This window comes from Babylonia areolata, chromosome 4, assembly GCF_041734735.1.
Source record: "Babylonia areolata isolate BAREFJ2019XMU chromosome 4, ASM4173473v1, whole genome shotgun sequence".
NCBI lineage: Eukaryota > Metazoa > Mollusca > Gastropoda > Neogastropoda > Buccinidae > Babylonia > Babylonia areolata.
The window spans coordinates 43,191,158-43,209,298 of NC_134879.1; the positions used below are offsets into that span (position 1 = coordinate 43,191,158).

The following is an 18,141-nucleotide window of genomic DNA, read 5'->3' on the forward strand; positions in this document are numbered from 1 at the left end:
TTACCCCGCCATGTAGGCAGCCATACTCCGTTTTCGGGGGTGATGAATAGAAAGATACCATGCATATATATATATTTGTGTACCTGTCAAAGTGGATTTCTTCTACATGATTTTGGCAGAGAACATCACTCATGTTGTTGCCATGGATTATTTTTCAGTGCACGATGTATGTGTTAAACACGGGGACCTCAGTTTATCATCTCATCCAAATGATCAAACGCTCAATTTGATTTTCTTGTCAGACTTGGGAGAAACGGCCAGAACAGGACTTCAACCTAGATCCTCATGGGCACTGTATTGTCAGATAAGCGTCTCGACCATTCTGCAACCATGCACATCCATTACAAACATTCGCCACAAAGGATGCTGTATGTATGATAGTCGTGTTCGTGAAAGCATCTGCTGTCCTGACTATCTGGGCTAGAATTTGATCACAGAGGAGAGTGTCTTGCCCAAGTTACACCCCAACTTTCTCGGCCAAGAGGGTTTTAGGACAGTCAGCACTGGGATGATTCCCAAAGGCCATCTAGCCCCCAAAGGCTGCAGTGCTAAGAACCATTGCAATCTTGCCTCCTGATTCCCGAGTCATTGAGTCCTTCACAAAAGACTAAGCTGTAAATGACTTCCAATTCCAGTGGAGAAACCAGTAATGACACATCTCTCACTTTTGCTGTTGGCCCAACTGTAAGCTTACGTCAATCTGAGATATAAGCCGAGTGTTGGGCCTAAAGAAAACAAAACAAAACAAAAAGCATCTGACAAACAGTCCTGGCCTCATTACCAATATAAACAAAAATGTCCCAACGTCTGTGGCCTTTCATGCCCTGCTGTCATGGAGATCTAAGTTTCCATACCCTTCCACTTCCAAGCTTGGAAGAGTCCAGTCAATGTCTTCAGTATCGGCAGATTCATGGGGGACTGCCATAGGAGGGACGTGGTGGCAGTCTCCATTCTGGGAGGGACGCTCACTCAGTCTGGCTCCGCGACAAAGCCATCATTGTCATCAGTAGGGGGCTTAGTAGGTGGTGTCCAAAGTACGTTAAATCAGAACAGGCACAACTGAACACCACCGAAGTGACTCAGCAGCAGTGCAGGGTCTCCTCTGGTGCATGGCCTCCTGGCGACCTAACATTGATGGTTCCCTGTGGACTGCTGATGCTGGGACTGTGACAGATGAACCCGGGTGTGGCTGTGTAAGGGGTGGGGGGAACTCGGAATGAGCAGGGTGAGAGTAATGCCACTGAAACAGTGCGGATGATGGGGCAGCAAAAAAAAAAAAAAAAACAAAAAAAACCAGACCTCCTGGCGAGCTCCTCTGGGGGCCGTTTGGGGACGAGGGGGCTGGTGAGGGAGATGTCAACCATGATGTAGGCCTTGGCGTCAGCATACTGCTGACCTTCCACGTTCACTGGGGTCTGCCCGTCAATCTCTGACCCCGCGTCCGACTTCAGGGTCGTGGAGGCCTGTCCGAGGATTAATCGTGATAATGATGATGATGATAATAATAATAATAACAACATGATAGTAATGATAAATCAAATAAAAAATTGAAATACTACTTTTGATAATGATATTGATACTACTAATAAAAGTAATACCACGTATAACAATGATAATAATACACCAATAATAACAATAGAAGATAACAATAACAATAATGGTAATGATGATAAGAACAATGATGATAATGATAATAAGAACTACAACAACAATAATAATAATAGCAATAATGATAATCACAATGTGCACATATGTACCGCTTACCTTGCGGTTCTAAGAGCATAGTTATAACAAACCATGTGGAATGAATACAGAACAGGATTTTTTTTTATCTTTTTTTTTTTTTTTTACAAATTTTCAAATTTCAAGACATAAACAAACTGGCTAAAAATACTGGTAAAAAAACAGTGTAACATCACTCACAACTTACACACACACACTCCCACCACACACACACAGGACTGCTGCACACACGCACATGCACAAACATGGTCATGGGAAGGGGGAGACCTACAATTTGAAATACTGTTTGAACAAATATGTTCTAATATCAGATTTGAAAGAGTTAATTGTGGAACAGTGTCTGATATTCCGCGGTAGAGATTTTTATTTTATTTTTTATTATTTTTTTTTTAAAGGTCCATAGTGAGGTGTGACAGCAAACATAAATCTGATTTCTGTTCTTCTTGTCTTCCAGATGCACATGCCATACACAAACACAAGCAGAGATAGAGTGGGAGAATAAGAGAGACGCAGAGAGAGGGAGAGAGAAATACACACACACACACACACACACACACACACACACACACACACACACACACACACACAGATAAAGAGAATCAAAACAAAGACACCCACTGAGACAGTCTCACAACAAAACCTAAACAAAATATGAAAGAGACTAAAACAAAGACACACTATCTCACCTGACAAATCGGTTAACAGACTATTTTCGGAAATCATATCTGAAGTACTTTGTATTGATGCAAGAATTGTTATAATGAAAATAATCTTTATATCAATGCATGAATCTTTATAATAAAGATATGTTTGCATTTATACATAAATCGCTACAATGAAAATAACATTTGTATTTATACATCAATCATTACACAGAAAGTAATCTTTGTCATGAATCAGAGCTGGAATGGAATATTAGATTAAAAAAAAAAGAAGAAGATTATCCTGTCCAAATAAATGAACCACTCAGTTAAATTCATTGTAAAGCATTAAACATATACACATTTGTGTCTTACACCACAGCACAAAACACATCAACAAAGTGTCATCAAGTGAACAACAACATAACACAATGAACACGTTAGTGAAAACAGCAAAGCTGACAATACAATAAGGTTTGCTCTGTTTGTTTGGGTTTTTTGTTGTTGTTTTTTTTAATCAATTTTAATTTTCTTTCTTTTATTCCTTTCTTTCTTTCTCTTTTTTCTTCTTTCTTTTTAACAGATGGGGTGTAGCATACATGGATCAGTCCACATGATTGATGCCTCCTGAAAACTGAAATCTTTCTTTCTTTCTCCCTTTTTTTTTCCCTTCTTTTTAACCCCTTGACCGCTGAAGCTTGTTGAAATGAGGAATTTGAAGTGCAGCTACTGCTTCTGTGTATCTATCAATGGCATAGTGTGGAGTGATGACCTAGACGTAACGCGTCCATCTAGGAAGCGAGAGAATCTGAGCGAGCTGGTTCGAATCACGGCTCAGCCGCCGATATTTTCTCCCCCTCCACTAGACCTTGAGTGGTGGTCTGGACGCTAGTCACTCGGATGAGACAATAAACCGAGGTCCCGTGTGCAGCATGCACTTAGCATATGTAAAAGAACCCATGGCAACAAAATGGTTGTTCCTGGCAAAATTCTGTTGAAAAATCCACTTCGATCGGAAAAAAACAAATAAAACTGTACGCAGGAAAAAAATACAAAAAAAAAGAGAAAAAGGTGGTGCTGTAGTGTAGCGGCGCGCTCTCCCTGGGGAGAGCAGCCCGAATTTCACACAGAGAAACCTGTTGTGATAAAAAGAAATACAAATACAAAATACAAATAATTCATTTTGCTGAACAAAAGCATTGCATTCCCAACAGGAAGAAGCCCAAACAGAGACCAGTGACTGGCAGCCTGACAAGTGAATTTGTCTTATCTCAATGGGGTGACGACAACTCTTTTCACAGACCAACAAACTCAGTAGCAGTAGCAGTTGAGGAGGTTAATCGGTTAAATACATAGGGTGAACACATCCTCCATCCATGCATGTGACAAGGCGATGTACTACACAATCATCATCATCTCCATTAGGAATGAAAAACAAAATGTTTTGTACATCTGTTCATGTCATTTTTTTTTTTTTCAAGTAGAAAGAATTGAAATGTCAATCCCCCCCCTCCCCCGCACACCCCCTCACACCCCCCCACCACCCCCCAAAAAAAAGAAGAAGAAGGAGAAGAAAAAAAAGTAATTCCTTTTTGCAACTTATTGCTATTCTCAGAAGTACCCTGATACAAGTGACCACCCCAAAACCATAAGAGAACGTCTTTTAATTGCAACCCAAAATGTGTGTGTCACACAGACATGGCCATGTTTGATACTGATGAATGAAAAATAAGTGTCCATATATTCATGCAAATACATGCACACACATACATATTTATATATGGTTTTATATACAGATTAATTCACATATATGCACATGCAAGTACACCTATGACAGCTGCAGATGTGGATAAATCTTCATCACTCACTACAAATACACAAGTAAATACACATACACATGCGCACGCGCGCACGCGCACACACACACACACACATGCAAACACACACAAAAACATGCTCACTTGCCAGCACACACACACACACACACACACACACACACACACAAGCGCCTACAAGCACACATGTGCATGAACTCAAGAATTTTCACACACACAACAAAACTATTACATGAATATAATACTATACATAACTGTGTGCCAACATGCATGTGCACTCCATTCAAGTTAGGAGTTGTTCGATTACTGAAAACACAACAGCTATCATGTAATATTCATGAGTACTGGTTGGCTCTCTTGTAAACTGATCTCGTCTCTACATCCCAATGCTCATCATGCACAAATAATGAAACTGATGCTGCGACAGTCAGTATGTGCCCAAAACATGTAATGACGTTACGTTCCACTGTTCATTGTGGAACCCAGATTACATCAGTAATAACATTTTGGGTTGCTTTTTTATTTTCATTTTTTTTAATTCTTTTTTTTTATACACAACTAAATGACATGAACAACAACAAATATGTCACATAACAACCATTCATGACAAATATACATGCCTGCAATCGGCTTCCTCTGGGCTAAGTTCAGTGAAAGTCAGAGATCCAAAAAACATTTGTTGAAAGTGATCCTACTTAGGATTAAACAAACTTATCTCTCTGTCTCTCTGGATAGTCTAAAAAGATCTTCTTTTTTTTGATTAATTATTTTTTTTATTTTTTTTTTTATTTTTATTTTTTACAACCATTGTCAGTGAAATTGTCATTCCCCCTTTTCTTGTCCACGGGGCTTTACAGGTGAATGGACGATGAAATAATTTTATGTCAGTGTCTGTCTCTCTCAGAAATGACACACAGAGATGTCCCCAGGTCCACTATTACTTACAATAACGTGTAACTGTGCACAGTATTAGACAGAACCGTGGTTGCCGTGTCACACACAACAAAGTACAGTATCAGCACTCTCTGTCCAAAAAAATACAGAAACAAATCTTCCTCTTCCCTATCTATGTGACCGCCTTCGCCTCTACACACACACCCCCCCCCCTCCCCGGCCCCCTCCGCCCCTGCACCCCCTCCCCACCCCCCCCTCTCTCTAATCAGCTATAGACTTTGTTTCTGCTTTCCAAAGATTCAAACACTTCATTTACAAATACCAATTCTTCTCTGTTCCTGGACATTACACTTGGAATGATCTCCCTCTTTCACTTCACAGAATCACTGCAGTCAGCTCCCTTCCTGTCTCAAATCTATCTCTATCCTCCCACCCCTCAGTCTGTCTGTCCATAGTTTCTCTGAACTTCTATCCACATGTTGTTGTAAGCTTTGTCTTTCATCCCTTTGATCAAGAGTCACGTGTGTGTGTGTGTGTGTGTGTGTGTGTGTGTGTGTGTGTGAAAGTTGTAAGTGAAAGCTCTTTGATTTCTCTCTGTGCAATATAAACACATTAATTTTTTTTCTCATTATGATGATGATGATGATGACTGCTATTATTATCATCATTATCATTATTACTAAATCATGTGGTGTATATTGCTAGACACTTACCAGTAATGCTAAATGACACTGACAGCTCAACAGCAATAAATGTTCAGTCCATCCCCCGTACCCCCCCCCCCCCCTTACCCCCCCCCTCCTCCTCCCACCACCATGCACATTTCCATTTCCACACAAAACAAGCACAAGAGTTTATCTGTAAATAAGCTGTCAATATCTCAAACCAAATCAATCACGCATTTCACATAAAAAAATACACACAAAAAAAAACTTAATGCAGGTCGGAATGAAACTGGCAGCAACACAAAAACTGGCCATTCCTTCATACAAAACCAAACCAAACCAAAACAAATCAAGTTTACAGCCCAGCTGATCTCAAGCACTGTCAAAAGGCTGTCAGAAGCCAAGCATAAATACATATGTTTGAAAAGAAACAATATATGTTCTTTTGAATCCCCCCCAAAAAAAAAGAGACCAGAAACACATAAATTCAAAGCAGCAAAACAAGACCTCAGTAAAGAATTGGGGGGGAGTGGGCAGGGGGGGGAGGGTATATTTGATTTTTGAGTGTGTGTGTGTGTGTGTGTGTGTGTGTGTGTGTGTGTGTGTGTGTGTGTGTTGTGTGTGTATTTGTGTGTGTTGTGAGGTGAGAGCATGTGTGTGAGTGTATGTGTATGTGTGTGTGTGTGTGTGTGTGTGGGGGGTGTTATTTTGAGTGTGTGTGAGAGTGTGTGTGTGTGTGTGTGTGTGTGTGTGTGTGTGTGTGCGTGCGTGCGTGCGTATGTGTGTGTGTGTGTGTGTGTGTGTGTGTGTGTGTGTTGTGAGAGTATGTGTGTGAGTGTATGTGTGTGTGTGTTTGTGTTTGTGTGTGTGCGTGCGTGTGTGTGCGTGCATGCGTGTATGTGTGTATGTGTATGGGGGGGGGCTGGTGGTGGTGAGGGGGGTGGGGGGGTGTACGCGCGCGCGCGCGCGTGTGTGTGTGTGTGTGTGTGTGTGTGCAGTGTGCAGGCATGTGTTCTTGGGTGTGTACGTTGAATAGAGAACGGCTAACACAGGTTACACACGGAATGATGACACACAAAAAACATGTCAACAGGAACAATGACATGTCAAGCATCATGAAATGTAACAGACGCTTTTAATCATGCACCTTTTGCGTGCTTCAATGCACCAAAAAAAAAAAAAAAAAAAAGGATCACAACAGTGGCACGAATAGTGAGGTCTTATTCTGCTGGAAAAAAACAACAACAAAAACACAAAAAAATAAAAAACAAAACAAAACAAAAGACACAAAAAGACTCCTCCCGACACTTTACCATTGGCTTTGCTTTAAGGGCATCCTGGAAAGGGAAAACAAATGAATCAAAACAAAACGTGAAATGCTCAAATAAGGGGAGAAAATTTAACCAGGTGAAAAAGACTGAAGAAAAGGAGCAGGAATTCTGTTGACTATCCCATCACACATACCGGTGAGTGAGGACCTCTAGTTAAAGCATTAATTTTCACATCTGAATGTTACTGTTTAAAGACAGATAAATTTTTTTTTAAAGTAAGCGAGGAGGTGGAAAAAGGATGGGGGGAGATGGAGGATGGGATCAAAGAAAAATATTTGAAATAGATATAAGTACAGGGAAGTCACTTATTTAACAAGAGAAACAACTGACAATGAATGCAAAATTGTCCAAAACATCAACGTTCAAAGTGACTGCAACAGCACACTTTTATGAAAGTGAGGCAGACTTAGCAAAAACTGCACAACAAAAGAGGTATAACTCTAAACCCTTCAGTGCTGTCATTGACTACAACTTGTGCAACCCGTCACCGACTTTGGAGTTTTAGCAGTCGTTTTTAGATGCTTTGAATAAAAATAAAACAATGCCACAATTATTTGCATGCTGCCTCACCCATGAATGCTTATAATGATCATTCCAAATATCTTTGTTAGGATCAAAATCACTGTGTACACTTTGTTTGATACTTGCCAAATAGTGAAACACAAATTTTTAGCTGTGATCATAAACAAAGCTTGCCTAAAGATGTTTTTTTTTTGTTTTTTTTTTAAGTCTGAAAATGCTCAAACTGCTCTGCTCCCAAACTTCATGATTTGCACATCACTTCCTCAAGAGTCATATCCCTTCCCTAACTGTTTGCAGTTAGTGGAGAAGTTTTTAAAAAAAAGTTTGATGAATCATGAATAAAGCCCAAGAATTCCTTGGGAGTCAGCATTAAAATACACACGCTGGTGCCCAAACACTGCTTAGGTGTAGGGCGAAATGAGATAAATGAAAGCAACAGATTACCAAGCAGCAAAACCAGTGCTGCTTTTTTCCCTCTTTAACCCCTTGACAGCTCAATGTTGGTGAAATGAAATCAGTGTGTCATCAGCTGGAAGCTCAGTTACAGTATTTTGTTCACTTTCAAATGATGCTGTTGATGTTGCCAATAGACAATAATGCAACCCCAAGAGGAAGAAGTCCATATTTAATGAAAGACATCCTGATCTGTAAGCCCTGTCCTGTCTCAGTAAGGTGGCAGCCCTTCACTGACATCCTGACCTGTAAGCCCTGTCGTATCACAGTGAGGTGACAGCCCTTCACTGACATCCTGACCTGTAAGCCCTGTCTCTTCTCAGTGAGGTGACAGCTCTTCATTGACATCCTGACCTGTAATCTTCTGTCTCATCTCAGTGAGGTGGCAGCCCTTCACTGACATCCTGACCTGTAATCTTCTGTCTCATCTCAGTGAGGTGGCAGCCCTTCACTGACATCCTGACCTGTAAGCTCTGTCTCATCTCAGTGAGGTGACAGCCCTTCACTGACATTCTGACCTGTAAGCTCTGTCTCATCTCAGTGAGGTGACAGCCCTTCACTGACATCCTGACCTGTATGCTCTGTCTCTCCTCAGTGAGGTGACAGCCCTTCACTGACGTGCATACTCATCAGCAGAAGTAAAGGGAATAAGACTCATCTTCCATCACCTCTCCCCTCTCTGTCCCTATCTGATATTCCACTATGTACAGCAAAGAGGGTGAGTTCAGAAAAGAGAAATACATTTTAAGAAGTTCTTCTTGCATCTGGCTCAATCTTTACCACGTTTCAGTACACAGTATTATTGAATACACTCAAAAAGAGGTCTTTTACATGGTATACCAGCTGCTGAGACATGGTTACAGAAATACATAAACATCTCCAGAGAAATTCCCCATCCTCAACAGTGAAGACAGATGGCTGTGAAGGAGAAAGGCTTACCTTTCCTGATGCCTATAATCAAAACAAGTCATGTGTGATTTAGTATATAAAAAAATATATATTTCATTTTATTTCTTTATCATTTTTATCCCTTTTATCTTTATTAACATAAGCTGATGTTTTCAGGTACAATCACTTTGGAAGACAGAAAAAAGGTTGGAAAAATATTTATGCAACAAATACAAAATTCTAAATGTTTTCTGGTACTTTTCTCACAAGTAATATTTGGATCAGAAAGTATATGTGTGTATATATAAAAAAAAAAAAAAAAAAAGGACAAGAAAGAAAAAGAGGTTGGAACTTTCTTCTCTCTCTTTTTTTTAATTTTTTTTTTTATACAAAATCCACGGTGGAAACAACATTTTAAATGTCTTTCCAGTATTCTTTGACAAGTAAGGATACTGGGTTCAGAACGTACATGCAAGTAAAATGTTTACAAGTACAAGTACATTTTCATACTTGTTTGCAAGTACATAAGGTGTTAAAGTCTTTACATCAATGTATTTAAAGGCCACGGAACGCACACATATATTCTGCACAGAATAAGAAAACAAGGAAAGCACAAACATAAGAGGAAATATTTCTACATTCTGACACACATGCATGCACCACTCCCACTCACACACATGGGCATCCATACACAACACACACACACACACACACACCACACACACATGCACACATATGCACACACTCTGTACATACATATACAGTAGATCAGCAGCCATATTACATACAATTCCACACACATGTACAATTCACAAATGCACACACAGACCGATAAATACACAGCAGATCCAACAGACATGATATTTTACACAGCAAATAATTCTTGATTACATTCAAACAAGTCACCTTTGATACACAGTCTACAGCACCCACTAAACCCAAGCACCCACACCCCCAAAGAACAACTGTGCGTTCGTACAAACACCTCTCCATCTCCGTTCAGTCTACACTGCACTCTAGCAAAGAGCCATGTGTGCTGGTTACTTGGGACAAGGCGACTGTGTCCATCATTCTCCAGTTGAAGTTAGAAGGTCTCTCTAAACACGCCCCTTCCGTTCTGCCTTCCAGTCTCATTGACAAATGTGATTCTTGAAATTCTGCTCTGTGTGTGTGTGTGTGTGTGTGTGTGTGTTTGCTGCTGTAAGTATTTGTGTGTGCACACTCTTGTTTGTGTATGGTGTGCTGTCTTTAAATGCTTGCATATGTATTGTGTAACTCTTACTGTAAACACCAAAAGTTCCCTGTCTGGGAGGTGTGAGTGTCAGTCTGCATTGTTATGATAATGATGATTGTCATCATCGTTATCATGATTGTCATCATGATTGACGTCAAGAAAAAGTATCCTAAAAAATAACGCTGCATTATCATTGTGAAGAAAAATTGCCCTCAAAACAAAATGCTGCATTATCATTGTGAAGAAAAATTGTCCTCAAAACAAAATGCTGCATTATCATTGTGAAGAAAAATTATCCTCAAAACATAATGCTGCATTATCATTGTGAAGAAAAATTATCCTCAAAACAAAATGCTGCATTATCATTGTGAAGAAAAATTGTCTTCAAAACAAAATGCTGCATTATCATTGTGAAGAAAAATTATCCTCAAAAGATAATGCTGCATTATCATTGTGAAGAAAAGTTGGCTTCAAAACAAAATGCTGCATTACCACTGTGAAGAAAAATTATCCTCAAAACAAAATGCTGCATTATCATTGTGAAGAAAAATTGTCTTCATAAACAAAATGCTGCATTATCATTGTGAAGAAAAATTATCCTCAAAAGATAATGCTGCATTATGATTGTGAAGAAAAGTTGTCTTCAAAACATAATGCTGCATTATCATTGTGAAGAAAAATTATCCTCAAAACATAATGCTGCATTATCACTGTGAAGAAAAATTGGCCTCAAAACAAAATGCTGCATTATCATTGTGAAGAAAAATTATCCTCAAAAGATAATGCTGCATTATCATTGTGAAGAAAAGTTGGCTTCAAAACATAATGCTGCATTATCATTGTGAAGAAAAGTTGTCTTCAAAACATAATGCTGCATTATCATTGTGAAGAAAAGTTGTCTTCAAAACATAATGCTGCATTATCATTGTGAAGAAAAGTTGTCTTCAAAACAAAATGCTGCATTATCATTGTGAAGAAAAATTATCCTCAAAAGATAATGCTGCATTATCATTGTGAAGAAAAGTTGGCTTCAAAACATAATGCTGCATTATCATTGTGAAGAAAAATTGGCCTCAAAACATAATGCTGCATTATCATTGTGAAGAAAAATTGTCCTCAAAACAAAATGCTGCATTATCATTGTGAAGAAAAATTATCCTCAAAACAAAATGCTGCATTATCATTGTGAAGAAAAATTGCCCTCAAAACAAAATGCTGCATTATCACTGTGAAGAAAAATTATCCTCAAAACATAATGCTGCATTATCACTGTGAAGAAAAATTATCCTCAAAACAAAATGCTGCATTATCATTGTGAAGAAAAATTGCCCTCAAAACCACACGGCACTGTACGGTGTACAGGATGTTTGTGTCATCAGCTCACACTTGTCAGTCCACAGCAATACTGTCATCCCTGTTATCGTCACTCAAAAGCACGGTACAGTTATAGTGCAGTGGTGCATGTGGAAGGGAATGGCAACAAGAGTCTTGCTGCAGCAATTTCTGTTTCTGTTTCAGTTTCAGTTTCAGGGAGATGTCAAAGTTTCCAGGCTAGTTATACGCCACAACTTCTTAGAAAATACATGAATAAATAAATAGATAAACAAATAAATAAATAAATAAACAAATAAATAGATAGATAGATAAATAAATAAATAAATAAAAATGCAAAACAGAACAAAAGAAGCAGATGCATGACCTATGCAGAAACCCAAAATGCTGATCAAGGCCTTGAGAGCCTTCCAACGTATATAGAAAACATTAGCCTAAAAAGTAAAATAGGATAAATAAGCAAATTACATTTGTTTTGTTCTTTTCATTCTTATTTTTTGCAAATAAATGCATGCCATCTGACAGCAAGAGCATTTGTCGACATTCCCTTTCCAGTGTCACTGTTTATCGTCAGCTTCTGGTCCAGTGCACACCGCAGCAGTGATAATAATTATTGATCTTCCCGTTTATTGTGATTATGATTATTGATCAACCTGTTCATGGATAAACACACACACACACACAAAACAACAACCACCCTTCAAGCACCGCAAGATGGTCACACAGTCAATGTCAGTAAACCAGAAATGAGGGACTGGGGGTGGGGCGTCGGGTGAGGTCGACTGGGGGCATAGGGGAGGGGGGAGAGTAGGGGAGGGGGGGCAGAGATGGAGGGAGGGCTGAGGACGCAGGGAGATGACTAGTGGGACCCCCCACCACACCAACACCCCCACACACCCACCCCTGACCAGTATATACCAACCTCAGGGTCCAGATTCTGAACAACACTATTGGACCTCTGCAAGAAGTCCGCACACAATTTTAAAAATAACAATAAACAACCAACTTAAAAGTTAAAGACACATGAATCAAACCCAAGCCTCATAATCAGTCAATGTTACTGATAAAGAAAGAAACAAATAAAAAAAAAAAATTAATGAAGCAAAATTTAGCCAGCTTGCAAAGTTCTGTTTGAAATTATTAGGTGTGACAATCTATTTAGGAACGTTGAGAGAAAGATAGATCTGAATTTGTACACATACGTGGAAAAATAAAAACATATAAAAAGAACACAGTAACAAAATATGAACACACAAAAAAGACACAAACAAACTGAAAAAATACAACCACCATGCAATGTCTTAGAATTCTAAAGTAACCTGTTCAAGAACAACAAAAATGGAATAAAACTACGAGTTGGTTTCACACACACACACACACACACACACACACACGCACAAAAAGAAAGCATAAACAAAACAAATATACACAATAAAATGAATACAGAAAAGGAAATACTTAAACCTATGTCAGCTGAACCATAATAATTCATACTGTATTAAAGAAAAAAAAAGTTAGACAAAGATTTTTTTCGTTCTTTCTTTCTATTTTTTTTAAAGCACAAAATGTTATAATTTGTGAACGAAAATCTACATGCAATGCGATTATCACTGTTCATTCAGACTGAACGTAACTTCTCTGGAGCAGAGATCATATAGGAAGGAGGATCTTTTTGGTTCTGATCCTTCCAAGCTCCACACATTTACCACCACAAAAAGGAAATGAACGTTTTGTTTGTCTTCTTCTGTTGCCTGTCACGGGTTCTGATAACGCATAAATAAGCATTCCTGATAGAAAGGATCCAATGTATATTCACTGAGTGGGTCGCAGGAATATCAAATCGTTTCCAGGGTAAACACAAACGGAGAGTGAAATTTCTGTGTTGGGGTTTCAGTCTGACGTCAGGACGGACTGCTATGAAGAAGAGTTGTTTCCCTTACTACTTCTTGGTGTCGAGGCTTAGATGACAGGGACTACAATCAATGCCTGCCTGTGTATGTATGCAGCGGGTTTGCATTAGAGGGACCTTTCAAAGGTAGACTGGGACCCTCTGAAAATTTTGTGCACTGGGACCCCTAAGAGTTTTAACTTGTTAGAAGCCTTGCCTTATGAACATATTCTCTCTCTCTTATAGCATGCATTGCTGCCCAACAATAACCAACATCCATGTCTATGAAAAAGGGCAAGAGCTTTATGTAAATGTACAGAAGAAAAAAAAAGAATATAATGTCACTGGCTCAAGTATCAGCTGACAATGCAGTCTGAGTAAAATGTGGGCTTTTTTCTGCTCTTGGCTGTTTTTCCTTTAATTTCCCTAACTTTTTTTTTTTTTTTTTTTTTTTTTTTGGCTGCTGTCTTCATTTCGGTTTTATGCTGTATATCTATATGTTGTCTTACGTCTAACTGTTATGAAATTATAGCAAATGGAAAACAAAATCAATTTAACCCTTTCACTGCCACAGACCACTTTTGTTGACTAGACAGTGCACTGCCACAGGTGACTTTTACTGACATCTAGGGGTCATGTTGATAAGACCTTTTTCATATTGTAACAAAGCTTGACAGCACCAGCCAGTTGCCCGACAAAACAACGATGATTAACCTTTGCTCCCTGACCCAGTTTGATGTCAACAAGTCCATTGAGCTGTTTTGACAAAAAATCGAAGCCTGTGACTGAAAGCATTGTTTCTAAGATATCTGGTGCTGAGGAGCGTTTCTCACACAGAAACTTGGAGGCGAAAGAGTTAAAAGAGACAACCTAGAAGCAGATGAAGGAAACCTTACCCCTTTCTTGGCGTCCTTCTTGTCTCCGGCCTGCTCCTTTCCACCACCGCCACCTTTCTTGGGGGCTGGGGAAGCGCTGTTCCGATTCAGCTGGTTCATCGCCAGTCTGGCAGCCTCTTCCACTATGCCACTCTTACGCTTCGTCTGAAGGCATACAGATAGATAGATAGATAGATAGATAGATAGATTGACAGACAGATAGATAGACAGATAGATAGACACATAAATATAACTACAGATAGCTAGTTAGATAGACAGATGGAGAGAGAGATGGAGAGAGATGAGTGAATATGTGTGTGTGTGTGTGTGTGTGTGTATGTGTGTGTGTGTGTGTGTGTGTGTGTGTGTGTGTGTGTGTGTGTGTGTGTGTGTGTGTGCATGTGTGAGTGTGTGTGTGTACAGAAAAGATGAGTATCTATCACCAATTACTGACCCTTTCACTATGAAATGAGAGCAAGAAAATAAGGCATTCAGCTATTCTAACCAAGTTTCTTTCTTTTCTCTTTTTGAAATAATATAGCATCTATGATTTATCAGGGGAAAACAGAAGAAAGATTATTGCAGGAAGATAAGAAAATAAGGCAGTCAGCCATTCTTTTAAAAATTTTTTTTAAGCAATATGTTCATAGCATTTAACTGGGGATGGCGGAGAAAAAGAAGAAATATGCATGTGGGAAGAGCAACAACAACAAAAAAAAAAGCAAAGAAAGAAAAAACAAGAAGCATCACAGAACTCACTTTTTCCTGCAGTAAGTAGTCTGTGTAGGGCAACACTTTGTAAGCACCACGGATTCGCTTCACTGAAAAAGAGAATTGGGAGCATGGAAATATGCACACACACACACACACACACACACATGAAATTCAAAATGCACGCACAATCACATGCAGACATACACACAAGCACTGTATAAACACACACACACACACACACACACACAAGCATTCACATTCTTCCTCTCCCACAAGCATGCACACCTACAAACCTAGACACACACACACACACACCTAACACCCCCCTCGGCCCCCCTGACACACACTAACACTAAGGAATTAAACAAAATAAAAATAATGAAAGAAGAAAACAAAGAAATAATGAAAAATAGAAAGGACAGAAAAAAAAAGGCTGAAAAATAACATCTACTTCTTCAGTGCACAATCTTCTTGTGTATGCACTGTACACACTGTTGTGTCCATCATATCTAATACTCATAAAGAAAGTAAAGCAAGCCCCATAATGCACTGAAATAATCCCAGTAGGCTTAGCGCTTAAAGCATGCACAATGAAATCGTCAGTTAGTATAACGTCTGTTTAGATCTTGCTAGATCCAAAAGGGTCTCACTCTATATCAGATTATATTGTTGTTTAACACACACGTGCTGTGCTGCATGAATCTATTCTGTATCCATATCAACAGCGCAACACACACTCCACTCAAACAGGTCATGACACGTTTTTCATACAGCGCATTTCCCCATGCAAGTCAACCGTTACTTACCTCCTGGGTAGAGCAGAGGAGCCATGTTCAGGAAGGCCACACCGTGAAAACTGACGGTGCCGTCGTCATCCTGTTCCACACAGCCATTATACAATGGTACAGACACACAGAATGGTACAGACAGATAGCAGAGGAGGAAATATATAATGTACACAAAATAATCACCATCCTAATTTAATTCCATACATACTTTTTATCAAAAGACTACTACTACTACTACTACTACTGCTACTGCACCTACAACTACTACTACAGTCATAATAAAAATATTCATATTAGTAATCATAAAAATAATCATGATACTGATAATGAACACTTTTTCGGTGCTTTAATTTTCTCTACCAGAGCCACTTATTCAGTGCTTTAATTTTCTCAAACAGTGATCAGAGTGTTTTGATCACATGTACAGAATCACTGACAGTAATTGATGAGGTAATAAAAAAAATAAGAACTCATTTTAGAAACTAACTGCAAAAACACATTATGACACCTTTCATCAAGCTCACTTGCACAAACTCACACACACACATGCACACACACACACACACACACACACACGTACATGCACACACATACACACACACACACACACACAATGTACACACACACACACGTACATGCACACACACACACACACACACATGTACACACACACACACACACACACACATGTACATGCACAGACACACATACACACACACATACACAAAACACACACACACATGCACACACACACACACACACACACACACACACATGGACAAAGCATTTTTTGGCATATATGGATCAAACACAGTTTGGAACAGTGGTGGACAAAGATATCAGTACAGCCAGAACAGATGAGTCAGCTGAGACACTATACTCCACACAAACAATCATCATCAGCCATGCACACATATTACTCAGTTCCAAAGGAATTTCTGTATCAATCATGCTTCTCCAAACTCATGCACATTTCTTGGAATACAATTATAACAGCAGACAGGATTGTAACAGGGTGAGAAGTGTGGGGTATAGGACAGTGGGGAGGTAGAGCACACAAGCAACGCTCCTTAAAAAAAAAATGGAAATAAACTCTTAAGTTTTAAAGATATGAGGTGTTAGAAAATGCAAAAAACAACAACCCCACCTCCCATCCCCCCCCCCCCCACCTGAAAAAACAACAACAACAAACAACAACAACAACAAGAAAAAACAAAAAACCATCAACAACAGGGCACCACACCTGAAAGAAAAGGCACATGAGAAGAGAGAAAGTATTCTGCTTTTGTAACACAGGAGCTTTAGCTGGGCACCATATTTAACTCTCTCCATATGAACGGCGAAAGAGACGACGTTAACAGCGTTTCAGCCCAATTACCATCATCAAAATATTGCAAGCGGAAGGCTCTTATACTGAAGAGGTGAATGTTGACAAAGAATACCACAGTTCTGACGACGGAAGCTAAAGGTTGGGTCATTCAGACACCCACTGGACATCCGAGGGGTCTGTGTAGAGGAGAAGAGAGGACTGGCCGTACTGAGTGAGTTAAAAGAAAAGACACACCAGAAGAGAGAGAGAGAGAGAGTGAAAGTATTTTGCTATTGTAACACAGGAGCTTGAGAACTGTGCTTCTGGAATGTAACAACAACAAAACAAAACAAAAAATCAGCCAACCAAATCAAATGGTTTCAACGATATTGAGTAATCCCAGAAGATTCCCTCCCATATCAAAAAATGTTACCAGAACTTATATAATCAACAATACCATGAGACATAAACTATCCTCTCTATCACATTGGGTTTTTATTTATTCTTTTTTTTTTTTTTTTAGTTAATCAAGACTGTGTTTGTGACACTGTCTGTCCAATGATGGAAAAAAAAAGAAAGAAAAAACGAAAAGGAAATGAATAAAAAGGAGAAAGTGGGAGAGAAATTGGGTTTAGCTTTAAAAAAAACAGCAACAACAAAACCACGCAAAAAACCACACACACACAAATAACGAGCAAAGATTCAAATCAAGAACAGGTAATCAGGGGTCACTGGGCCATAGGTTAAGTCTCCTCTTTTTTTTCTTCTTTTTTTCCACATTTTCGGGGTTCAAGAAAAAACAAAACAAACCCCCCCCCCCCCCCCCCCAAAAAAAAGGGGAGAGGAGGGAGGGAGTGGAAGGGAAACATCACTGACAGTGGAACTGATTCTTTTGGTAGTACGCTGAAAATGGACTTCCAAGGAAACTCATTGTTCTTCATCATCTTATTATTTGCCCTCTACCAATCTCTGTTTCATCATGTTTTAAAGAGTTTGCTTATTTGTTCATTTCATTCATCTTGTTTCACA

The 18,141-nt window shown here is 39.2% G+C and overlaps 1 protein-coding gene across 9 annotated transcripts in view; it reads right to left on the reverse strand.

The window, feature by feature from the left end:
• Positions 1 to 18,141, reverse strand: part of LOC143281195 (cilia- and flagella-associated protein 70-like) — a 69,487-nt gene that overhangs the window by 30,146 nt on the left and 21,200 nt on the right. For 7 of the 9 annotated variants that reach the window (XM_076586249.1, XM_076586256.1, XM_076586255.1 and 4 more), the window contains 6 exons: positions 15,822 to 15,891; positions 15,061 to 15,122; positions 14,323 to 14,466; positions 12,461 to 12,496; positions 7,092 to 7,115; positions 1,300 to 1,463 (listed from right to left, as the gene is read on the reverse strand). In XM_076586249.1, coding sequence (XP_076442364.1) covers positions 1,300 to 1,463; positions 7,092 to 7,115; positions 12,461 to 12,496; positions 14,323 to 14,466; positions 15,061 to 15,122; positions 15,822 to 15,891 — 500 coding nt within the window. The remainder of the gene's footprint in view (positions 1 to 1,299; positions 1,464 to 7,091; positions 7,116 to 12,460; positions 12,497 to 14,322; positions 14,467 to 15,060; positions 15,123 to 15,821; positions 15,892 to 18,141) is intronic. The other 2 variants (XM_076586250.1, XM_076586253.1) reach the window with 2 other exon arrangements.